Source organism: Callorhinus ursinus, unplaced genomic scaffold, assembly GCF_003265705.2.
Source record: "Callorhinus ursinus isolate GAN/ISIS: 27379988/994484 unplaced genomic scaffold, GSC_fseal_2.0 scaffold31, whole genome shotgun sequence".
In the NCBI taxonomy this organism is placed as follows: domain Eukaryota; kingdom Metazoa; phylum Chordata; class Mammalia; order Carnivora; family Otariidae; genus Callorhinus; species Callorhinus ursinus.
Window position 1 is genome coordinate 10,239,001 of NW_027397093.1, and position 26,463 is coordinate 10,265,463.

General features: G+C 43.2%; 2 protein-coding genes and 1 long non-coding RNA gene across 3 annotated transcripts in view; 1 reads left to right on the plus strand and 2 right to left on the minus strand.

Annotated features, from left to right (window-relative positions):
• The window catches only part of LRMDA (leucine rich melanocyte differentiation associated), a 1,074,443-nt gene that overhangs the window by 882,383 nt on the left and 165,597 nt on the right, over positions 1-26,463 (minus strand). The window lies entirely within an intron of this gene.
• Positions 22,249-23,041, minus strand: LOC112807643 (elongin-C-like). The gene is made up of 2 exons (XM_025850564.2): positions 23,038-23,041; positions 22,249-22,633 (listed from the first exon to the last, which is right to left on the minus strand). The coding sequence occupies exons 1-2, from the start codon at positions 23,039-23,041 to the stop codon at positions 22,293-22,295; spliced, it is 345 nt and encodes a 114-aa protein (XP_025706349.1). The 3' UTR covers positions 22,249-22,292.
• The window catches only part of LOC112807667 (uncharacterized), a 1,380-nt gene continuing 740 nt past the window's right edge, over positions 25,824-26,463 (plus strand). The window contains exon 1 of the long non-coding RNA XR_003204135.2: positions 25,824-26,083. This is a non-coding gene — a long non-coding RNA (uncharacterized lncRNA). The remainder of the gene's footprint in view (positions 26,084-26,463) is intronic.

Genomic DNA, 26,463 nt, shown 5'->3' on the forward strand with positions numbered 1-26,463 from the left:
ACACACACACACACACACACACACACACACACACACACACACACACAAACACCCCAAGCTTCCCCCAATAGAAAATTGTAACATATTTTCACTATGATGCTTGGCCTCATGCCTCAAGCCTTTTATTTTTTGTTTTATACTAAACACCTTAGTAATTCTTAAATCAGCACTTTCCAAAGGTGTTAGAAAAATAACTGAAAATGTTTGGAATACTCTATATTACTCAAAGTAGAATGGGGTTCTTTTCTGTAGAAAGCTTCCGTCCCTTTAAGATGCTAATGTGCTTTGTGAATTGTCCATAGGGGCATAAAGCACATCATTTCCCAAATTGACATGACTTTAAAAGCTGCCCCCCTCCCCAAGACTTGGGTTCCGTGGAATACTCTTTGAGAAACACAGATCTCGATTTAATAACGTCTTTGCTGTTTGAAAGTAGTAACTAATTTACCCTCTATCTTCTTTTTTCTCTAGGCTGAACATACCAACCTTACAAGATTTTCCTTCAGAGATCTATTTTCTACCCCTTGAATCATTCTTCCACCGGCCTGCCCCACCCCCTATTTTTTTTTCCACCTTCTCTTTGAACTCTGGTAAGCAACTCCAGAGCTCCAACAAGGATCTCCTTCACGCAGTATGGGGTGAAAAAGGCTTAGCACATCCTACTCCCTTTAATGCAGCTCCAGATTATACTGGAGTTTTGCCTGGTCACCCCACTTTATCTGCAAGTGCAAGCTGAGGTCTCTCTCCAGATAATTCACATCCATAATTTTATTTGTTCCAAAGTTATTTAGAAGTTTCTGGAATAGGTACAAAAAAAATTCTCAACACTGTGGAGGCAGAGAGAAGGGGAAGAAAGGAAATGCTCACATTTGGCAGCGTCCACACTCCCAGCTCACATATACCCCTCTCAGGATGAACTGTTTAGAAAAAGGCTTATAAAACCACAGCAGAGTATAGACAACAATGTTCTCCACAGCCCAAAGGACAGTAAGAAAAAATAAAAATAAAAATAAAAAAGTACATATGTTTTCTTCTTTATTAGGAACCATCCTTAGTCTAAGACTCATTACCTTGCACCTAACTTACTCCAGCAGGCTCCCCAGTCTGCTTTGCTAATTCCCATCTCTTACCCTAGAACTAAATTTAAATGCATGTCAAAAACTACTTCCACTATGAGTAGAGGAGGGCCTCTACTCAAGCACACGTTTCACCTTCCCCACAATCCTAAGAGATAGGTACTGTTATTATCCCCATTATATGAATGAGAAAACTGAAAAACAAAGAGCTAAACTCCCCAAGATCACACAACTAGAAAGTGGGGGAGCCAGGATTTGAAACCTGTGCCCTCTGGTTCCAGGGTCAATGCTTGCCTGGCTGCCATGGCTCTCTATGCCCTAGCCCCACCCAACTGTTCAAAAGTAGCTTCCCACTGTCCCAGCACACCGGTACCCACCATGCTTCCTCCCAACCTCCCCAACTTCCATTCTCTTCTCTATCTTCCCAGGATTTGTTCATATGCCACAATGTCCAAGATCTTGCTGACCACTCTTTTTTTAAGATTTAATATATTTATATGAGAGAGACAGAGTGTGCACATGAGCGTGTACAAGTGGAGGGGGGGCAGATGAGGGTGAGAGAGAATCCCAAGCAGACTCCCTATTGAGTGTGGAGCCCAATGCCAGGCTCCACCTCCCCACCCTGAGATCATGACCTGAATCGAAATCAAGAGTCAGAGGCTTAACCTACTGATCCACCCAGGCGCCCCCTTTCTGACCATTCTAGGCACCATTGAACTTTCCTGTGAATGCTCCTAACATGTGGCCTATCTCACACAGCTTCGGGCTAAAGGACTTTATGGCTTATATTTTTCACCAATGGTTGCTTTATCTCAACTAGATTAGAAACTCCTTAAGGTTTCAAAGTAGCTGTTCACAGGGTGAATAAATAAATGGACGTCTTTCTACTACTACCCAATGTGGCCCTTATTGGGCAGAATCCTTTTATTGCTACCCAATATGTCTCTGGTACCAAGGCTGCTTCCAAAATTTTCTCCCACGCTCCTTTCCTCTCAAGCATAAGCCTCCATTTTATTGTCTCTTGGGCTGGCCCACAAATTGAAATAGAACATGATGCTTAATTTTACATCAACCAGTTAAGCTGCTTTAAACACTTCAATATTCCCCCAAATGTAGTTAAATATATGAACTTGCACTTAGAGTTGTCAACAACGCATTGACAATTTGTTTTATAGTTGCATGTTAATCTACAATCTGTTTAATGCAATCCAATACATTATTCAGGATAGTGATATATAAATTTAAGTCTTAGAGCATGAAATATCATTTAGGATTAAGGCTCTAATCTCTTAACAGAGATGTTCGCTCACAAAGGCAAGCAGCAAAGAAGAGTCCCTGCATATAAAAGGCATCATCATTGTTTCCTGCACCAAGGAAACCAGCTATAGGGCATGCCCCTCATGGAGGGCAGGAAAAAAAGGGAGACAAAAATAACCTTCCTTTCTGCCCCCAAGTGAAGACTCTCACTAAATCAGCCTCACAAAGTAGTTAAAATTTACTGACCCAAAGCACTGCTGCTAACTACCTCTTCTTCCTTCCCAAAGTCCTCAGGTAAGAGAACAATAGTGGGGACTTACTCATGTAACGCAACCGTATGAAGTAGGTACTCTTATTATTCCCACGGTATCAGTGAAGAAACTGATGCAGAGCCAGGAGGGGACACTGCTGAGCCAGGCAGGCTGGTGGCAGAATCTGGTTTCTTCATCACTCTTTACTCCGCTAATCACCCCACGCAAAACATTAGTCATCAGACTAACTTCCAAGCCCAAGACCAGAGACCACTACAAGTTCCTTGTGATAAAATAATTGTTCAATAAACACAGTGAGCAATTAAAGAAAACGACGAAAACCTTAAGTATAAGATACTCACTGTCCTCAAAAAGTTCACAGCAGAAGAAATGAGGCAGATACTCGAGATCAGCTGCTGCTGATCATTGGTCATTAAAATGCCAAAAGAGGGATCACCAGAGAGGTCCCAGGAGGAGAGCTGTTGACTCGGAGGGGGCCAGGATGGAGACAGACTAAGGGATGAGGGAGGAGAAGGGACCCCGGCTCCTCACCACATTTGGACCAAGCACCCCCATTCGAGCCCCATAGAAAAAGCTAGCCTAAGAGTTGGCTACAAAATGTCACTTATCCATATGTGAAACGCCCCACCAACAAACAAAGATGCTGCAAGACACATCCCTTTCAGGCAGGGAACCCAACCACAGCCTGCTCCCTACACACAGCATACACAGACATTTCCTCTGAAACCATATATTGGTCACTCTGATGGGGTGCATCTTTCCACAGAGCCCAGCCCTGGCAGGAGCTCTCTTCCACTGTGACTAACACCAAAATAAGGACACCATCTCGGATGTTCTGTGCCTGACCTGCCTGAAAACCCACAGACACACCCTGACTCCAGCATGGCTGGATGCCCTCAGGGACCTCAGAGACACAGGCAGATGGTCTGCACGCAGTCAAACAAGCAAGAGGCTGGCCTAGCAAGGTACCTGCCAAGCGAACCAGCAATCCCACTGGGGGGGTCACCCTCAAGAACTGCCCCCATTACAACCTTTATCAACTTCGTGCTTCCCTTTTTGGAAGTGATATGTATTTCAGAAACATCAAAATGCTTAGAAAAGTTTGGTGATAAAATGAATAGGCTGTTTGCTCTCCATATTGATATACCTGATTTCAGACTGTCAAAGTGCTTTTAGTTTTAATAGGAAATGTATAAAGTTAGCTTTGCTGGTTTGGACAACCACAAAAAAGATTTATCGGTTGCATGTACCCGCTGAAGTGCCAAGGTTTCAAAGTTAAAATTGGTGTTAGCCAACTTCTAATATTATTGTTAACACATAACTTTTCAGAGAGTTCTCCTTGCCTCTGTGAGGAGAAGTTTTTGGAAACCCAGTCCACTTGCCAGAAATGTTTGTTACTTTAATGCAACAATTCAAAAGAAGTCCATGAAAACTAGAGCAAAGTTAATTTTACTGTTTAGTTTCTAAAACAGGAAAAGTGTCCGGTGTTCACATCTGTGCCCTGCACAAAGTTTGGCTTTACTTCCTGTGCTCAACTTACTCCAAGACAAGTAGTTACTAGCACATCTTCATGCCAGTACATCTTTCAGTGAAAGAAAAAAGAGAAAGAAACGAAGGGCAGGGGAGGGAAAGGGACAAAAGCCAAACAATGAAAGAGTCCAGGTATTACGGAAAATGCAGATGATTCAGAATTTCCCAGTTATAGAGCTGAAAGCTAAATCTGGTAGCCTCTACCTTCCCATTTGTCTTGAAGTTCCATGAGTAAAACTCTATTTGGCAAATTTTAATGTACTCCCAAGTGAGAACGGTTGGTGGTTCCAGTTCAGCTCCCATGAACTGATTAGAATGACTAGCATGACCTCAGGAACCTCCGGGACAACCCCATAAAAATGCGGTATCTCCACGGTACAAAAAGGTTCCTAGAGGTGAAAAATCTGCCTATAGTCATAGAGCTAATAAGTGATAGAGCCAAGAATTGAACCCTTCACCACCTCTTGCCGAAGCAATCTAATCCCAAATCACAATTGCTCCATACCTAAGAGGGCAATCTTTCAACCCAAGATCTGCTTCCCAGCTCCACCTTAGCTGTGTCCCTTAGCCAAAGAAAGGAGGACACATTCAGACAATGTCTTATCACAAAGGGTGGTCACTGACTTCTGGTGTGACTTGCAGCCTTAGGAAGCAAAGTCCCTACAAAAGCCAGCCTGGGGACTTTGCTAAGCAAATCCAGGACAACTACAATTGGCTTAGCAGACACAGAGAAGGCTCAGTCAGAGAAGTATGGACAAAAGGGTATATTCAGCAGATACCAAAAATTCAGAAAGGAATGCCAATGGCATTTTTTACAATGGTGTTTACGTTTTAAGCTTAATGTTCTGAGAAGCTGATGCACAAACATAGGGTATTGGGCTCAAGTTGCAAGGAGTACATTCTCAAACATGAGCATAAAATACTTCGAGTTATGAAATAAAACCAGGCTTTCAAAGATTAGCAATGAGTTCGCCATAAGATGAAATTAAGTCTAAACGGCCCAGTGGTAAAGTGTATGTGCCCGTGCTGGTGTGTGTTTCTCCCGGTGCTAGCCCGTGTGAGGGGGACCCACGGACACTCTGAGAATGCCTCCACAATTCTATTTTTATCATTACATTACCTTGTACACAACTGGGTATTTACACCGTCACCTTCCAATTCTCCTACACTCTCCACTTTTTCTTCAGCAAAGGGGCAAATGTAATTAATTTTAATTTAGATTTAATTTAGATTCCTCTTCTGTAAGACCTGACGAGACCTCTAGTGAGGCAAGAGGGAAAGAGAAACTGCAAACTTCAACTTTTCCCTCAAGAAAGCAGACTCTCACCCATCACCCTCAAGTGACAATTAGCAGTTTCTGCAGCACATTATATGAGCAGAACTAATAAGGCAAAGGAATCGAGGGCAGGCTTTTCCCTTCACAATCCTGTCTGAAGCTTAAAAGAAAGTCTGAAAACTAATGAATTCTGCATTCATGTCAGCTCAGTAGAGAGCAAAGTCTTTTATCTTCACCTGCAATAGGAATGAAAGAAGAAAAGCCCAACAGTTCATCCACTTCCCCTAAAACATACTCTGCTTCAGTCCTTTTCTTGGCTAAGAGAGTCTGGAGTCCACTGAAGCTGGAACAGGTCTTAGCAATTGGCTAATGTGACCCACCTTATTTAAAAGGGAGCAAATGTGAGCTCAGAGAAGTGAAGCACCTTGCCCAGAGTTACAAAGCCAGTCTTCAGATCCAACATCCCGGGCCTTGAGATGCCACTACGCTAGCAGAAGAGGCTTCACTCCAAATCTTAAGAATGTTTACCCAAATTTTTCCTCCGAGTGTCTATGAAATTCCAAATCAACATATGAAATATGCGTAAACTAAAGAGAGGCATTAATGGGCTCAGAGGGAAGTGATCAAAGGGGACCCCATTTCCACAGAATGCCTCCTGAACCAATACAAGGAACACATTTACACACCTATACGCAAATACATGCCCCTACAATGCGTGCCTATAAGACCCAGATATAGCATCTCCCATGGATTCCCTAAAAGGAACTCACCAGAATAGTCTGCAAAAGAGCTGACTGCACATTCTATGAGCAAGAAAGTCCTAGGCCCAAAGATCAAAACAAAGTATAAGCAGCTCAAAACCCAAGAGGAAAGGCTTAATGCTTCACAGAACTACTCACAGACAAGTTTAAAGAAGAAGCAGGTTACCAGACAAAATAGTTCTGCAGGGCACTGTGATGTAGTAAGGAAAACAGCTAGTTCCTAACTAAGTTTATCTGCTCTGACAGCTTCTGTCTTGGCCTGGCAGAGGTTGAGTGTCTACACAATGAACATAAAGATAACCTACGATGGCTACACATCCCCATCCATTTGCCAAAGGTCACTAAGGATTGAGCATTTTGCTTCAGTGCCTCCACTAATCCACAGACATGCCAATCTGCTTACTGTTACACAACATCAGGAGGTTCGGATTTTACTTATCGAGGGATGTCGGGCTCGCTTTGTCAGAACTTGGTGACTATTAGCACAAGGCTGAGTGACCATGGCTGCAATGAATTTTTTAAAAAACTATTTGGTTTTAGGATGCCCAGGAAAGAGGATGTGACTAAACAAGATGGCGGGAACTACTGTTGGACAACATTCCACTCTGAGAACATAAAAGCTGAACAGTGGAGCATTGAGAAATTAAATTCATGGCCTGGAAAACAAGCCAAGATTAAAAAATGCCATGTTGATACAGTAGGTGCCCTTGAGAATGGGGGGGAAGATGTCAGAAACTGGATTGATTGCATTTTCATAGCAATGTTGTGTGATGGAGGTGGGGAAGGGTCAAGTGTATCTATACCCTTTAGTGCTTTGGGGGCACATACCATATCTTTCATCAAAACCCTATACAATGTAAAAATCCGCCATCATACCGCTCAAAATTTTCAGTCACCAGGGTCAACCAAAGACCCTTCCCACAGAAGGCTAAGTAAGATTAGCTGGGTCCTCTGCCTTCGGCTGGGGCCACCAGAAGGTGCTGTTAGCAGCAACACGGCCCTCAGCTGATGGACAATTTGGAAGGACAAAGGTTACTATGTTCCCCACCTCTTGTGCAGCTTTCAAATCTCCTTCTATCCATGTCTAAACCAACATCCTTCCCAGTCCTCACAGATCCTAACAGGAGTTCATATTTTTCCTTGAATGTCCAAAAAATAGGCATACATGAAATGACCTTGCTGTGAGAGGCCCCAAGACTTCCTGTAGACAAACTTCTAACTCATCCTAATAAAACTGAAATTGGGAGAAAATCCTGAGTGGAAGAATACCCAAGGGCTCATAACAGTCTACACGGTCTTTAGGGGTGACCGCTAACCTCACTCATGATCCCTTAGGACAACATTTTCTACCCAGACTCGAGCTGGAAGGCAGATTTGTTCGTGAGCCCAGCTTTAGGAGCTTGCTTGTGCTTACAGGTATGTCCCATCTTCTGCCACAGAGCAACATTTGGGTCAGTGGCACATACAGCACAGAAACTCCATTGTGAAAATACCCATAGCAAGGGAGAGGGAAAACATGGGGCTTTCTAGGGATGAGGAGGATTACGTCAAGAGAGAAAAAGATGGAGAAGATAAGGTAGAAAATAGCGAAGAGAACTTTTAGGGCTGAGTGGCTACTTTTTTCTCTTTTTACAACAGTGTAAAAAAAGACACAAAGAAGCTGTCCTGTCCTGAGGAGGGAGAGCTGCCCTTTGATGCTGAGAAAACCATCTATAATGCTGATGAGAGTTCTCTCTGGCCCTGTCGGCCCACCATGGGGGCTCATCCTCTGACCGCATTCTCACCTCGGGGGTGACTCTTGTTTAGTCATAGGACTGCAGGAAGACGGTTCATCTGAGGGTCAGCAAGATGGTAGCCCTCACACCCACAGGAAACTCGAGTCTTTCAGTCAGGAGAGGACCCTCCTTCCTTTTCTTTTAAGGAGTTGAAAAACAAATCCAGATCTGTTCTCTCTTTTGTCTTCAAAAGTGCCAGTATCTTTCTTGCTCTTTGGATGGGGGACAGAGAGTGACGGTGACCTGTTCCCAAAGTCACAGTCAAGATTAGAACCCAGGCGCCAACTCCCAATCCAGGAGGCTAAACTGTTCCACTTTGGTGTCTCCCAGTCTCACCATGAAGGTGAGGGGAAGTCAATAATTTTGGGGGGAGAGACATAAAAAAACAGTTGGGTTAGACAGGACCAAAGCCTTCCTTCCGAAGAAGCCAACTATCACGCTATAGTCCAGTTCACTAGAAGGTCTGCAGCTTTCAACCGCCCAGAACTTCTATTCTTCATCTGTAAAATGGGGACGTGTCCAGCCCCCAAATGAGACACAGCATCAGGGAGTACCTAGCTCCACCCCTAACACGTGGTCAGCACCAAATGAATCTTAGTTACCTGCTCCTTCCCTAGAGGCAAATACTTTCTAACATGCACAAAAAATGAAACCACCTTCTTTCTTAATTGTCAGATTTGCTGTGAGATAACTGGCAGCTCCCTTTGATTTCAGGATTGCTCTGGATGTTTTGCACAGGGAGGCTCCAGAGTCTTCGTTGGGCTTGATGGCCAGATAATGAGACTTGTCTTTCTGCTCACATCCCCAAGTAGACCAGGATAGAGATCCACATGGTCATATATTTACATATGTGGAGCAGAAAATCTCAATGCAAATAATAAACTTCCTGTAAGAACCCCCTGCCCAGTCTCTACTTAGACCAAATACAACACAGACTGGACTATTTTTCCTGAGGTTTCTTTTCTTTGAGTCTCAGGCAAATAACTGCTCCACCTACCAACCTGAGTTATAAGGGAATGCACAGCATCCTGGCAAGAGGTGATATGGTAAAGCAGGAAGCGTCAAGTGTCAGGGACTTGGAGAGAGCCCTGATTAAAATCCCAGCTCTGCCCCTTACTGTGATGGAGGGGCAAATTCGCAAACGCCTGGCCTCATGTCCCTCATCTGTTCAATAAGGAGAATACCTGCCTAATGGGATGGTTGTGAAGATTGAGTTAATATACATCCTGATATAATACTTATGTGAAAAACCAAGTATCACAGTCAACATCAGCAGGCTCCTTGCTATATCCCTAAACCACAGTAGCTGGGCCACCCAGGGGGACATCAAGCTCCCTTTCTAAGAAGTCTAACATTTGGATAGACACCCTATCTCCAGACAAACAGAATCTCTAAGCCCAGGACTTACCTTCATTTTCCTGGCTCTCCCGGCTTGGTGGGGAGAATGGCAGCAGAAAGGGGTGGGGTCAGAGAAAGATAAATAGATCCAGAGAGACTTAGACTGGATGCCTTGGTCCCTCTTCAAGTCTGATTCCCACTTGTTGTGAGACCCAGCCATATCTCTGATCTTGGGTTCCACAAGATAATTCAGCATCTTTATAAATCCTCCATTTATGCTCTGCTACTTTAAATTGGTTACTGGTTATATGCAATCAAGAGTCTAGGCCAAGACACAAGTCCAGAGCCCAAGCTTATATAGGCATCACAAAATATTCTTGTGTCCACCTCCTTTCACCTGCCTTCCCTGTCAAGTCAGCAAACACAGTGGGACGGCTGTGAACCATTAGACTCAGTCAACTCTTTCTTCAAGAGCATGCCTCTCCTCCTCCTGCCACTTCCCAGTCATCTCAGCCTCTTTTTCCAACAAGTCTTACCCACCCTCCCTCCCTCTCTCTCTCTTTCTCTCTCACACACACACCCCACTTCCATCTCGCCTAATTATGCAAGGAGCCAACAGCAACTTGCTGGCATTAGAAGCACAAATTGGCACATCCCTTGTACCCAGTCCCCAGGCTGTGTGAGCCCTCCTGGTCTCCTTCACGGAGCTGGAAACCACCCATAACGGCCTCCAACACAGCCAAAGACCTTAGCAACAATAGAGCATTTAAGTCTTTAGGTTCTTTATTAAAAAAAAAAAAACTGAACATGGCTACAAGCATTCCAGCTCAAAGTTGTACTTGGTACAGCCTGCCTCAGGACGCATTTCTACGACTTGTTGCAGCTCGTGAAGTTGAATGAGAAGAGGAGACAGAAAAGACAGCCTCAGAAAAGCCTGACAAAGAGGACTGGGTAGATTCTGGGGGAAAGAGGCACTGGGCAAACATCATCCCCCTAATCTGCATGATGACTGCCGGCCAAGTTTGCTCTCAGAGCTGTGAGAAGGACCAATTAATTTATCAATCTGCACCTCTTTCTGCCATAACATATTTCCCTCTTGCCAACAAAAAATGTGTCCATTATCAGGCAGGTCCCTGTCCTCCTAAGCAGCCCATGTGGCTGTATAATTACACTTCTTTCCTTGACAACTTGCATGATTGTTTTCCTAACAGTATATTACTTCGTTAGTACTTTCCAATATACGTTATTTTTAAACTGTCACTTTTGCCCAACTCATCCCAATTCACACTCGTCTGTTTATCATAACAATCATTAATAACTGTCAGTCCACGCCATCATTGTAACGAACTCACTCCCTCATTAGCATGTTCTAGCATTTGTTCCATAGAGGGGGCTGATTATTTTTTACAACAGGCCAAGCCAATTACTTTAGTGAAATGGAATCACATTAATCAAAACTTAACAAGGTGGCAAATTTAAAGATATCAGATTGCAAAAGACAGCATAACTAATATGTCAGTGTCAGGGGGAGCGTGTAGGTACGCAGCAGCTGTACTAAATATATCTCTTCACAGAGGCCACAGGAATTTTGACGTTTCATATGATCTGACAACTACCAAAGTGATATTATAGGAGGCGAGAGCCCGGTCGGTGCTGTACGGCTCACGATGACTTTTGTAGATTCTGGCAAGGGCAGTGTGAGCAGGGTGGGAGGCAGGAGAGGGGCAAGGCAAATGGTGGCCATGCCTATCCAGGCTGGCAGACGGCAGTGGATCATGTCTCTCTGTGCCAAGGCATTTTCTTTTACACTTTAAATGATGATAGTCATCCATCACCGTCTGACAACTGCATCAAAACCAGCTGCAAAACATGCAAAGCCCAGCAGTCTAAAATATGCTGACACAACCAAGAGAAAAACAGATAAAAAAAATACATATATATTTATTTATATATTCCATAGGAAAAGGAAGCAGAGGAGGGGGAGGAGGTGAAAAAGGAATGGGGGTGGGGTGACTGCCAAGCCTTCAGGAGCAGAGTAAAGAAAACACCAGGGCAGCAAAGGAAGAAAAATGAAAGGGGGGAGCCAAAGAAAAGAATGAAAAGGAGACAGAGAGAGAGACAAAGAAAAAGGGCAAGTGATGAATGAGAAAGCGGGGAGGCAGGGAAGAAAGAAGAGAGAATGAACACAAGTCTCTGTCAGTATCTCTCGGGGAGGAAGACAATGTGGAGGTCGAGGCGCTCTTACAGGGAGTGGATTCTGCCCCAGCAAGACTTCCCCAGCTCAGGCTCAGCAGGTGCACCATCCAGTGCCTAGCCCACCTTTCTTCCCCTCCCTGACCCTGGCCGTGGTGCCAGGCTCTTGGGCCTGCTCCCACCCCCTCGGTCAAGCTCTGCTCCAGTCAGCCCGCCAGCCCATGGGCTCTGAGGCACCCAGGGGATCAAGTCTAACTCTCCAGTAAGGCACACTTGGGCACCTCCACCACCAGGCTGCTCCCAGCTGCTTAGACCGGCCCCTCACCACAACCCACCATCCTCTCTGGGCTCTTCTACCACGCAGAAGGTGGTTCCAATCTCTGCCCTGACATTCACTGGCTGGGTGACCTTGAGTTATTTGACCTCTGTAAGCTCCCACTTCCTCATCTATAACAATGGAGATGATATTACAGCTCAAGATTTATCTTTTACAGTCAAATAAAAAATACATAAAAAGCACCTAGAAAGATGTCTGACGCGTGAGTGGGCCCCGTTGTTAGAGTGGTCCTGGGGGTAGAGACTGTATGTTTATCCATCTTTATAGTCAGTACCAAGCAAGCGAGCCCTGAAATTCTGTGGAAATGAGCTGGAGTAGCGCCCTTCCTCGTAGTACTCATTTATGGGGTTTATGTTCTTGTCCCAGGATCTCTCCTGCCATTTATTTAATAAACTAGGAAATTTGGTTAGCCACATGCAGAAGACAGAAGATGGCCAACATGATTTGTGGGCCTTTCCAGGTGAGCTAGATTGTAAAGGCACCATGGTCCAGTGTGGAATATCTGGAGGCTTCCTTGCCTGGCCCCACAATCCAACTGGCCTAACCACCTTGCTGTTATTATATGTAATGAAGCTTGTTTATTTACTTACTTATTCTTAGGAAGCCCAGAACCAGGTACACCAGGCTGGCAAAGGCCCCATTTTATAATGTGATTAGATTCAGTTATATCACACAGTTCATGAAATTGTGCTATGATTCATTTTTACAACTTAAATAGCTATTTGGTTGGGTTGCCAGGTTGAACGTGATGAATGTGTATGATAAAACAGAACAAAGAGAGGGGCCAGTGTCTGTAAACTGAAACATTAGTCAGTGTATTAACCCTTTCCCTCCTTAATTGTGATGCCTTCCTGGGGGCAGCTGCCCCATGGTCACCCTCCTTCAGACCTCATGTCCAGGGTCAGATCTGTACCAACGCCAGAGGTGACAATTTAATCTCCCAGCAAGGAAAAAGCTTTCTCCAGAAGTTCACCATCTATTCCATCCTAATTCCTGGGTCAGCATAAGAGGAGAAGCCACAAGTGTTCATGGGTCCTACTTCAAAACCCAATCATCTCCCAGATCCCCAACTTATACTCCAGTCCTAAAGCCTACATGTCAAACATTTAACTTATGTCCAAGTCAACCAACATTCATGGCAATTCTGGTGAGATAGGAGCATGCCACCTAATTACCCACAAGCTATAAGAAAAATAAAACTGGACTAAGAAAAGAATCACTGTAGTGTAAAATTCAGTTGAAATAACAACTTAGGAGGGAAAAAAACAGAACTTGCATCCCTCATATCAGTGTCCTTCATTGTTGCCTAACGGATTATTTTAGATTGCACCCGGGCACCTATCTAGATAAAGATATCCTAAAGTAGACTCTTGGAGCCAATCATCACTTTGTAAATTATCATTTTTTAAAGGCAACTGGATTATTTTAATGAAGCACATAATTTTAATATTGAAAGAGGTCTCACCAATTAATTCTCTCCCTGACCCACTGTTAGTCGTTCTCAGAAAAGAAACCTGAGTGTGGCAGATGTTCCAAAGATGGCTACAACATCTCTCCCACCCAATATGCTCTTCTAGAATGTGATCTTGCTATTTCCTTATCATGTGGTAGACGAATCCCCCTTGCCTTGGATCTGGGCAGGCTCATGTTGCTTTCACAGATAAAGTGCATGGAAGTTACACCATGGGACCCAGCTTCCACTGCAGCACTGGAATACTGACGCTTGGAGCCCCGAGCTGCCATGTAAAAAATCCAACAAATACCCCCTGAGGAGGCCACACCACAAGGAAGCTAAGCCGCATGAAGAGGCCACATACAGGGCTCCATTCAGCAGTTCCAGTTGCCAAGTCATCCCAGCCCAGATGCCAGACGTGTCTGAATGAGCTTTCAGACGGATGACTCCAGCCCCAGCACCAACTCACCCCAGCTTTTGACTCTTTCCAATGGAAGCTCCAAGCTTGTGGACTAAAGACAACCCATTCCACTCTCAATTCCTAATACATGGACTCCATGAACGCATAATAAAATGGTTGTTTCAAGCCTCTAGGTTTTGCGGTAACAGAGTGACAGCCAACAGGAAGACTTGGGAAACCAGGGAAACAAAAGCCAAGTCAAAACGAAACCCAGGTCTGCTGATTCTAGGTTTAGCGCCGTATCTCCTTTATCACTCTTCCCCTGTGACATTTGCATGATACAAGGTATACCCATGTGACACACACTGATTTACTGTAACAGTAAATAAGGCAGGAGCTGAGAAACATTTGGCCATAATCTCATCAGATGCTCAGGGAATAACCCAGAGGTTTCCACTCTCCTTGAAACTAGTCAAATCTCTCAAAAGACCAGACAACAGAAAACCTACATTCACCAGGAACAGCAAAATCTTTGTATCTAGGCATCCAAATAGAAAAAATATATATACCACCCAGCAGTCACTGACATTCACTGGCCCAATGATTTGTTCCTAAGTATAAAATTCCCTGAAAAGCAATCACTGCCCCAAATGGAGGCCCTTATATCACATCTCCCACATATTCCATTTTACTCCAAGCTTGGGGAGTATCAACCATCCCCCAACCTGGTCTTCTGGCCATTTGGATCTGTGATTCAAGTCAGGATACTCGGGATGGATCTGGCAGGGAAATGTCTAGGCTCAGCAGATTTAGGATTTAAGACTAAGATTCAAACAGATGAAGACAACTACATGATGTCTGAGTCTTATTCTTCTTTGCACATCTTCCCATGTGACCCTCCACGCGGTGGCACACTTTCAGATTTACCACTCTCTTCTCTTCCCCTTAATGACTCTGTTAAGAATGCCAAGTTTCTTTACCACTTTCTCAGTCAAGTGAACCCAATGTAATAGTCTTTCAAGAAGAGAGACATTTGGATCAGCTCCTCCTGGGTGGATGAAGAACATCATCCACCCCAAGCTTGGCACACCAGGAATTATGTATATGATCTACTTTCTCCCCAGATCTGCCACAACTTTTTTCTGGATCCAAAACGAAACCTCATGGTCTGACAAGAGATAGTTATCCTTTTTGGAAATCTATTTAAGTGTTACAAAGGCGCAGAAATTAAGTCACACTTAGCCATTTAATGAATTGTGTATTGAAAATAAAAACCAAAATTTTAACCTGTAAAATTAACTTTAAAATAAACTTAAAAACTTCAAGATAAACTTTAATAATTTTATGTACATATATGTGATATATCTGCATATGCACATATTAATACATCGTTTGCATGTTCAAAATTAAGAGCATCCTGGACCATCGGAGATGTAAAAATTTACCATATAGATAGTCATCTCCTATAGGACGTGCCTTCCCCAGGATATCAGAAAAGACTGATGGATTCTCCTATCATCTAATCCAAAATACAGAACTTCATGTTTTTCTTTCTTTAACCTCCCAATGGTACACGGACCCCTTCTCCTTCCTTGGACAATTCACCTCCTCTTTCTTGAGCTCAGGTTTTTCATTTGTAACACACTCAGAGAGAGAAAGAGACTTGTCCAAGTTCACAATGCTTAGCAGGAACTTCAACTCAGGTCTCTCTCAATAGATTGTTCTTTTCACTTCTACCTCCTCCTTTAACTGAATGCTTGTGTCCTGCTGCCCCTGTCTTCCCTATTCCCACCCTTAGAATGGCTGCAGCACTGTAGGGCCCAAGGGAGGCTAAGCCTGGCAGAAGAATGGGCTGCCTTTGCAAATCAGCACAAATGGCCTAGGCCCCAAAGTGAGACTCTCACTCAGACTCTCAAATACCCAAGTGGCAAGGGAAAAAGACAAAAATATCGCCGCCAAAAGGTTTCAAACAAAACAACAAAACTTCCCTTTAAACTCAACACAGAAAGTCACTTGAGGACAGTGTAGGTCCCTAACGTTCTCACCTTGCACCAGACTTTCCCCCAGCCTGACCCCTGTGCTAACAGAGAAGCTGCAGATGTGCGAGGGGCCTCTAATTTATTTCCCTCCCTGATTTATTTTCCCCCTGCACATCACTTCGGTATGACAACAATGCTTAATTCGATTACACGTGATATATAAAATCATTGCAGCTGTTCAGAAATATTCACAACAAGAGCATTTCAGATCCACACTCAGACACAAATGCGCGCGCGCGCGCACACACACACACACACACACACACACACAGACTTTGTGAATATCTTGTTAAAAATCACACAGGGAGAGGAGAAAACAAAAAGCTCTTCTTCCTACTCATTAGGCATTTTCAGCGGTCCTTGCCCACATGCTTTGTCCGTAGGTACAGAATTAAAAGCACCTCCTCAAAAAAAAAATTCAGAGGAGGTCTAATGTGGGGGAGCAGTGGACAGACTTTTGGGGTGCAATGGTGGCAATGCAACAGAAAAATAAGTGTATGTATCATTTAATTTTAAGAGGCTGCTGTGAAACCGGGTGCATTTAATTCCCTTTTAAACGCCACGTGAAAGTTTCTCTCCCGCCTGCTCACTCTGTGGGCTACATACCGTGCCTAAGATTAATCCCTCAGGAGTTTTTTATTTCCTATTCTGCCTATCTTTCATCTTCACCCCAGACTAAGCAGATGGATGTGAATTCAAAGTTTTCTGATCTTTAGCACAAGTTATGGAGGGTTATCTTTGGCTGTATATCTTTCCACTGGCAGTGCTCCCTTGGTGATGAAGGATTAACCACCCCAGCTGTCTCTTCCCAGAATGATGCAGTGCCGTGCTCCTCAACACGACAGCATCACTTAATCTTAATGTCCGCTCTGCGAGCGCAGCCGCGCAGGACAAAGCCAATCAACATCAGATGCCACCAAGATGGACCTACTGCTTGGCCCTGGAGTCTCTCACCCTCTCACTCCTATTAATCAACATCATCCAACCCAATCCCAGAGTTCACTTCTCTCAAACCACAGTTAAACCAAGCTGGGGTCCATGTGAACCATGTGAAGCACATGGTGGGAGGAGGGGTGGTGGGCGACAATCCCTCACGTCAGGAGCACAGCACACCAAGCCTCCTCGCTGACTGAGAAGCCCTTCGATCCGCCCACCTCCTCCCCGAGGTCAGCATCCATTCTGGAGCACTCGGCCCCTCTTCACATACTGAAATCCACCTGTATGGTGTAATAGAGACGATCTTGAATGAAACCTACCTGTCTTCCAGAGACCCCACAAGATCTGAAGAGACATATGCGCCCATTCATGATTGAATTCCATCAGCTTCCTTTGCTCCCCAGTCCCCACCCTTACCAGCAGCTTACACGTGCAAAACGGGGCCTAACACTCTACTTCTTTTTGTACAAAAACACTTAGTCTCACAACAGATGGCACAAATGGAAAGCCTGACCCGACGAAAAATAAATGCCCTGCTTGTGTGACTGATACACCCATGAATACATTTAATCCTATTAAGTGTTCTACCCTCCCTCCTTCTCCTTTTTTAAGTTTATGTATCACAGGTGGGGAAAGCAAAATGGTACTCTTGGTTTTTTTTCTAGCTCCAAGCAATTATAGTAATGTACCTCCCTTTTCCTTCTTAAGGAAGGGAACAACAAAAGTCAGCCCAGATCTCAAAGGCAAACGTAATAAAACAGTAAATTATTGCTAGAGTTTACTAAACAAATGCAACCTAGTTAAATTTGGAAAAATCTTCACTTTTGCTTACATTTGCAATTTTACTGCTGAACTACTGGTATTTCTTACTTATGCAACATTAAAATGTATAAGAAATCCTCTTGTGTGCTATATCCAGCATCTACTCTTGATTTATAATACCCAATTTAGGGGGGAAAAAACACAACTAAACCTGATTTAAATCACAGATTACTCTGTAAAACACAAGCAAGGAACTATTCCAAATCCTAAATGTAATTTAAACATATTTATATTTTACAGTGATATATTTTCCCCATTCCTTGTCTTACGACTGTAAACTTTCTATAATTATATAAGCAATTTCCCTAAGGTCACAACATTGATCATAGTTATAAATTGCTAAAGTACAACAACACAGAGTGAACACTAAAATATATGCTGGACATCACAAACAGTTTCATCAAATCAGGAGTGGGGTGGGGGAAGAAGAGGGAAAGAAGAATGGAGATAGGGAAAGGGGAAAAAGTAACAAACAAATTTTCCGAGAAGTCATTATACAATGTCACATCCCTTCCTTAAAGCCATTTGGGACACAGGGTTTACAAATTGACCTGAGAAGAGCTTGGTTTAATTTTTGATGATATTCTTAACCCTTTGCCATTTGAGAAGGTCAGCTAGAGAAGCCACTCAGGAAAAGCACAAATAAGAACCAGGAAGGAAAATCCTACGAGATTAAAACTGCCTTCTGCCATGAACAGTAGTTCTCAAACTGTATTCCTAGGAACCCTGGGATTCCATGCAGGCATTCTTGGGATGAAGCAGGAGAGAATCAGGCTTCTCCTTCATTCTTTAACCAGAACAACTTCTCTATGATCTGTTACCTCTCTTTGGGCTCAGTGGAAGAACTCTTACTTGGAAAAAGTTTTAAACAGTGTAAAAAGAAAGTAATTTGGAAGCTACCACTCCTGATACTGTCATAGTGAAGGATGAGATCCAAAAGAAGCTATTGGAGGGTCTCCAGTTGCCAGTGTGTCTGGTGTTTTAGGGTAACTTTTCTCTTAATGAAAAAGGATGCGGGTGCTTTCTGCACAGGATGCAAATGGGGTTGCTGTCAGGCGCCTCCAGTGCCCAGGGTTCCAGCCAGCCGGGCTGACTGGCTGGTCACCCCTGATGGTTAACAATGCCACACTCCTATTAGGAAGACAGCTGAGACCCAGAGGGAAAGGAGAAATCAGTGTGTGACAGGCACTGCCCGGCTCAATGTAAAATAAACTTAAAAAGGCCCATGTTCTCTGAAAGCTTGGGAATGCAGCAGTTCCAATTTTTCCTTCAAAACATTTTCCAAGTGAGGTTAAGCACCTCTACAGCTCAGGATCCTGCTTCAGCTCTCCGAGCAAACTACAGAGCTTTTAGTACAAGTTACACATGCTTTCCAGGACAATGGCCTTTGAGAGATGGACCTCCTGAAGCACATGCTGCTCCCCACATTCCTTTCATTTTGTACCCCTTCTCTGCACTCATTTCTGATGGGGCCTAACACTTTACTTCTTTTTGCACAAAAACACTTAGTTTCTTCCTCTCATCTTCCTCTCCCCGACATCTTCGTTTTTCGACTTATTTCCTATCAATATTTCTACTTATTTCCCCCACATAAATGGTATCTGGTTTCCTGCAACATGACAACTTTCCCTAACCAGAGGGAATATGCATACTATTTCACGTTGCAGGCATGGACCAATCAGAACAGAAGCTGGCTACGAGGAGTGAACAGTTGCACTCAAAGATTGGCTGAGGCGATGTAAGTCTTGGCCCCAACATCAGAACACAGAGAAACTGTGCAGCCCGCCAGTTAACTGTTCCAGCTTCACAGAGTTCAAATCTCCCCTCTACCAGCTTCGTCCTGTACAACTTTACCTGATTTAACTCAGAACCCATCTCCTCTGTAAAATGGGCATCCTACCTGTGAGCAGGAAATGAGTCAATGCAAGTAAAATGAAAATGTAGCATCAGCACTCCATAGATGTGAGATAGTTATTTCTTCCCCTTTCCGTCCTTAGTTTGTTGGCTGTTTTCCTATTTGTCATTTGGATGGCCTGAATGTTTTATGGGTCCCCAGTCAACAAGCAGAACAACATAAAAGCCTTGCAGATTCTGGTCTTCGAAGACAGGGAGCTCTCCAGACCCTGGGTGGGTTGTGGGGGGGCGGGGGGGAAAGGGGTTAAATCTTGGAGCTGCTAAACCACAGATGATAAAGATTGTGCTGCTGGGTTATCACCCAGAGACCCACGAGGGCTGAGGGCTCTTACTGGATTATTTATCACTTCAACAGCTTTAAAAAAAAAGACTATCAATTTTAAAAATTATACTTATCGTTTTGAAAATTATACATATCATTTTTATCAGAGCAAAGCTTAATACAATCCATGAAAAAATGAACACAAGGCCATTAAAATCACCCATAATCCTGCTGCCCACATTATGCTAATATAGCTAGTATTTTACTAAGAGCTTACAGTATGCCAGCATGGTGTGAAGTTTTTTATTATATCACCTATTTAATTCTTACAACTCTTTGATATAGATCATAAGTCTTAAGAGTAGCTAGGTCATTAGCTCAAAGTAACATGATCACACTGTTCCCAAGCAACAGCATCAGGATTTGAACCCAAGTCTGAATCCTAAGCTTCTATGCTCAACTCCACCTAAGATTCCCTCCAGGAATTCTAAGCCTAGAAAAAGGTAGACAGGTAGGTAGCTAGGCAGATGGGCAGACCCAAGAAACTCTCACTGAATTAAGTTTTACAAAGGATTAATCAATATAAATACTTAAACCTAAAATGTATTTGGTTCAGGTACAAAATCTTCAATCCTCTGAGCCTTGAATTTCTCTAATAAGATAGTTTCAGTATGGGCAAGTTTAACCAATCTCACACACAAGGTCTTTCCACATGGCCTCTCAAAAAATGAGTAAACACAGTGCAACACAAACCCACAACCACAACCCATGGGTTTCCCAGAAGGTAAGAGAGCAATGCAGACCAAACTTTAAAGAGAAATGGGGGGGGGGGGGGCATGAACTTGACAATACACAGGGGCAGTAGTGTCTGCACAAATATTTTAATCAGAAAGAACAGCTTGGGGCAACCTATTAAATGTCAAGAAGGGCCAATTCTTTTAATCTTTCAAATCAAATGCCTCTTGTTTCATCCATTCCTTTAACTGCAGAACCAGAAATGTTCCACTTGGGACCCATTCTTCATCTCTCCTTGTGGGTGCTGGTTGTGGCCTTCATTATGGACAAAAAGTAGGCCCACTGGGCACTTTTTTTTTTTTTAAGCCCAGAACCTTGAAATCTGTTCCTGCAGGGAGAGCGTATAGACTCAAATCCCCCTGAAAACTGAACTGAAAAACTTTGAAAACAAAACGTCCAGCAATTGACAGACTCAAAAGGCATTAAATAGAGAGGCAGTGGGGAAACAAGGCCATAATCCAACATGAGAGGCCAGATCCAGTCCTCAGACACTGGGGCACAGTACCCCAGGACTCCAGTCTACCCTAGCCTGAGGCTGCTGGCTCTTAAGAAAGTTAAATAACCCTAACTGCTGGAAAAAAGCTCCAGAAAGAGAATGGAGGTCCAGCCTGTCATTTAACCAACTACTGAGTCTCATAACCCAAAACACAAAGGGTCATCAAAGCCTGTATCCCCAGGTCCCCATTTCTTGGGAAACACCCCAGAGTAGCCCCAATTCCTCAGGCACCCAGAGCAAAGCAAGCCCACAACTGCTCTCATTTCTCAAAAAAAGGTGGCAAGGAGTCTTAGCAACTCTTTGGAGATGGGTTTTCAATTTAATAAATTTCAACTATTTGGGACCATGGCCATTTTTGTCCTTCGTCTTCATCTTTTACCCTCTTCAGTAAGGTTTTATAGTTTTCACAGAAGTCCTGCATTATTTCTTGCTAAATTAATCCATAGGCATTGTTGCTGTCATTAATTCTAAATGAGACCCGTTCTTCCTCCCCTTTTGCTATATGGATTTTTCTATCTACTTTGATGACTTCCTGTAACTCTCATTCATTTAGGAGTTTTCAGCTGATTCTGTTGAGTTTTCCAGCTTCACAATCACTTCCCTCAAAAATGGTATTTTTTACCTCGTCCTTTTTGTTATTTATGTAATGACTATTTCTATTTCTTATCTTCCTGCATTAACTAAGGCAGTGACTGCAAATTCAAGAGTCCTCAGGGCCAGCAGGTGAGATTACTGAGTGACCTGAGCCTCGGGAGGCCCTTGAGACCTAGACAGTGAGCCTCTATGTCTAAAGGCAGGAGTGGCCACTCTGCTCTGGCCCTGTGTTACATTCAGGAGCACAGACCTCATCTTGCCAGATTTCTCAAGAGAAGCCAGAGATAAGGATTTTCTGGTAAAACCTCCAGTTTCTTTAAAGGTTCACAACTAATTTAAAAAATTGTTAAACATAGGGCAGGCCAGAACAGAGTGCCTGATGGTCAGATTCAGCCCCAGAGTGACTAAAACCTCCAGGTGAGATCTTCCAGGATTGAAGAAAATGATGAATTTAAATCATACTAGAAATGGTCACTCTTATCTCAGCCCTGACTTTTTCTAATGTTGCACCACTGAAGGATTTTATCTTCTTTTTTTTACGAATTGGCATATTTATTTCTCAATTTGTGAAAATGTCCTTAATTTGTTGATGTAGCAAACAAATTTCAACTGATTGCTATGCAAAAGAACAGAAGATAATCTGCTTTGCAATGAACTTTAAAGTTCAACTGCACACAGGCAACATGCTATATATGAAAAAATTACTAACTGAACTACAGGTATTAAATACTGAAAAAAGTTAACAGTTTATTATCATTTATTTTATTTAACAATCTAGGAAGTTCGCAGCCATCAGCAGTTCCAGTGCAATTTCAGGTGCAATTGGGAATTCAGGAATCTCTGTGGAGCTGTTAGTGTAGTGAACCCTGTAGGTAAAATACATGCATACTTTTGATAGCACATGTGAAGGAATCTCTCTAAAATTGACTTCATTAGTTTCGTTCTCAGCAAACTGACCTGGGCCACTCAACATGGCTTTTATTGTTCCAGATGTTAGTGCATGTTCTCTTTTTACAATAAATTCATGACCACCCGAAGATATCAATTTGACATACAAGGCATCAGGGCCTTCACAGCCACCATACGTTTTCTCTTCTCCATCATGTTCTTAGGAAATTCTACTTTACTTCCACAGGAACTTTAGTAGTTTCTCATCAGCCCTGCAGCCAAAACAGCCCAGGACGTTTGCTTTTGACTTGAAGTAAAGAGTTTCCACCCTGTTAAATCTCTATATAATGCTAGTTTATCAGCATAAACTAAAAACAGTTCATCAGAAATGAATTTTGAATTCTATTAAGATGATCTGGTTTTCTCCTTTGACCCTAATGTGATTATTTATATCAATAAATTTCCTAAGATTGGAAAAGAAAAAAAAAATGCTTAAAATATACTGTGGGAGAATCCACTATAATATGTGCTTTCAAAGAAAAAATGTAAACAGAGCTTTAATTTTTTTAACTCCTTGATTTTACTTTATTGGCTCAACCCTTAGTTGTGACTTGCTTTCTCACCCATATTCCAGCAACTTAGGCTAATCTGTCAAAATCCTAGTCATAAAACTGCCACTGACATCATCGGTTTCAAAAAATTATTCACAACTGGATCCATCATCAGCTCAGTCTACACAACCAGTTTCAAATTCCAAAGCAATTCCACACCACAATCTACATCTGTATTCCCAAATCCACTTTGATACAGTTTCCCAAGTCCACTTTGATACAGTTCACTCTTTGGAAAGATGTTAGAATGACAAATTTTCTAGAAACAGGTTTTGTTGGGGGCGGGAGGGGAGGCAGCTTTAAATAAAAAAGATGTAACTGGCTTAAGACAGAAAAGACATTCAGTGCATGAATGTAAAAACACACTAAACTTGGCTTACAAAGTTGTTAATTATGTATTTGACAGTGAAATATCGCAAACAGCTGGGGCTAAAGAATACAAACTCACACAGGGAGTGGGTAGGAGCGGGGAAAAAACACATTCAGACTGGCAAACGCCAACAAAGAGGGTGTTTAAGCTCAACCTCCTCTACTGTAACAACTTCTAACACCTATGTAGCAGGGTCACCTACCTCAACCAAAATTCACAAGACAACCTCCCAACTCCTATTCCGAGGCTTCTACGTGCAGCCCCGGCTCTCAATTAAAACTCTCCTCTCCCATTTAGAAAGTTGGGCCATACAGTTTACAACCATCAGAGAAAAAGAGCTAGGCTAGAATCTAAAAGAATGTGCAAACTGAGGCTGTAAAAAGAAAAGCCATCCCTTTGAGAAGTTTGCTTTTATTTTTTTTCAAAATATGTAAATAGTCACAATGTCTTGGGAGACTGCTCCAGAGAACTCCCAGAGCCTGACATCCCATCTCCCCTCAAACACATGCTCAAGCGCTCACCACATCTTCTGCCAGGAATCCACTCTCCTGGGACTCCTCCCCCAACCCACAGGGAGAAGCCAAGGTCAGAAATACGCACATGGAGTTGTTCTGAAAATTCTCACCAGCAGAGGCCATGACAAGGCAAAGCCCAAACATGACATCTTGGTGCGGGGGGGGGGGGGGGGGGATGGCTTGCCTGATCCTCTGACACTAGGAGGAAAACTTCTTAGCAGAAAAAAAAAAAAATGCACTCTTTAGGGATCCTCTCAGCAGTTGTATGCTGAACAAGACACAGGCCTACCCTATACTGGATACAAAGACAACTTGGTCCCTGCCCCACAAGACACCTGGTGGCAAAAAAGAAAATCTTTTTTTAAGCACCCCCCGCACGTTTTAACATTTGAGTGGGAGTCTGACGGGTGCAAGCTTAGAAAGTATAACATTTCTAGAAGTATTTTAATATTCTAATAAATCTAACAGTATATTAGTAAAGCCTTCCCTAATAATTTGATATTGGCTAGCTAAGATGATAAATTTCAAAGTCCAAAGGTTAGAGCCTTCTAGGAAAAAAAGGGGGGGGGCGTATCACAACAGCCCTTTTTTAGATGGGATGATGAAACATCCTTGTCTGCCTCCAAGTATTTTTATAAAATGCTGAGAACAACCAGATTGTGACTTCAGCTTCTCTGAAAAGGACCAACTATGAGTGGACAGCCCAATTCCTTCCTCTAGTAATCTCCCCCAAAGATTTCCACATCTTGGACAAAGGTTTAAGAGGTTGATACTCCCTCTGACTATACATCATATTGTCTCTAAGTGTGAGAGGCACCAGAAGAACTCACCTTCCAGGGGTAGGTACCAAGTTCACTTTTCTCTAGGATACTGACCACCTTCTACTATAATGTAGAAGGGCAGAAGTGTTAAGGTTCTGATGGGCAACAAAGGTCTTGGAATACTAGGAGCCAATAAAATAACAAGAAGTAGGGTCTACACAAGGACAGAACATATTATGGCATTCAACAATGATTAAAAAACCAAACAAACAAAATCATCACCCCAAGCAGCCTAAGAGCAATGTGCCCACATTCCAGAATAAGGGGAACCAGTTTAGGGTGGGTCAGTGGAAACAGCCCTACCCTCCAGAAGACCATGGCAAAACCACATCAATGCCAGTCATAGGAGATCACTCTATTTTGCAAAATATAAAACTGTTTCATTGCAAATCTATGGAAACAATGTCACAGGGGCCAAGGGCTGTCACTTTGAGTCAAAGAAGGCCCATTTCAGTGTGGTGCTGATGGCCAGCGATGTCAAGGCGAATTACACCCCCACTTGCTGAGAGAGAAATCAAAGTCAGGAGAGAACTGTTCAGCTGAAGACACACCCACAGGAGTTCGGAAAGCCAGCACTCCTTCCAAGCCATGCTAATCTATCACAGGCTCAAACAAAGGATGTGTTTTTTTCCCATCAAGAAATGGAAAGGACTGGTGATGGGACAGTCTGAAGGGAGTGTTAGCAAGCTCTTTTGAGGCCAAGACTTCACTCCTGCTCCCATGTGGGGGTGGGAAGGAGGGGGAAGCCACAAGGCTCACTGCCTCGTGGAACCTGAATATAAAAAGGGGAGTAATGAGCAGAAACTGAAAGGGATGGATGCCCAAAGAAAGAACTGGAGTTCTTACTCCAGGTTGTACTGAGGTTCCAGGAGCTGCTTGAGTGGACTGGTAGGTGGTACAGATGGGATGCATGACTTGGATTAAGAGGTTATGAGATCATGGGACACCTGAGTGGCTCAGTCGTTAAGCATCTGCCTTTGGCTCAGGTCATGATCCCAGAGTCCTGGGATCCAGTCCCGAATCAGGCTCCCTGCTGAGCAGGGAGCCTGTTTCTCCCTCTGCCTGCCACTTCCCCTGCTTGTGCTTTCTCTCTGTCTCTCTCTCTCTGACAAATAAATAAAATCTTAAAAAAAAAAAAAAGAAAGAAAGAGGTTATGAGATCTTGGGCATGTCACAATCTCCCTGGACCACAGCTCAGTTATAACCAATGAGAAGACTCTGCAGTTATATGGTGTCATGGCTAGCAATTTCTTCTCTAAGAAGAGGTCAGAAGGAAGATCAAAAGGTAAAAGCAAGTTCAGACCTAGTTCTGAAGTAAGAGAAGAAAGGGGGAGATACTATGCAGATTCCAAGTAAGAAAAATCCCTTATACATCCATACATATGAACCAAACATGAGGACTGGGAGGGAAGCAGACTCCAATTACACAAATTGTGTTGATATCCGTCAAGTCAAACCTAGGGGTAAACTTCTAATGGGGAAAGCAGCAAGTTCCTCAGGCTTCTTGATGCAGACTTAATAGTTATTTAAATTCTTGATTCCAAGAACAGAGGCTGTTCAGGTCTCTATTCAGCCTGGGACAGACAAGGAATGGTAAGTGTATGCCCACAATTTAAGAGGAAAAGGAAAAGACAGGCTACCAATCATTAAGTGTCTTCTGGGTGCTAAGCATTGGGGGTGGGGGAGTGTGTGTGTGTGTGTGTGTGTGTGTGTGTGTGTGTGTGTGTGTGTG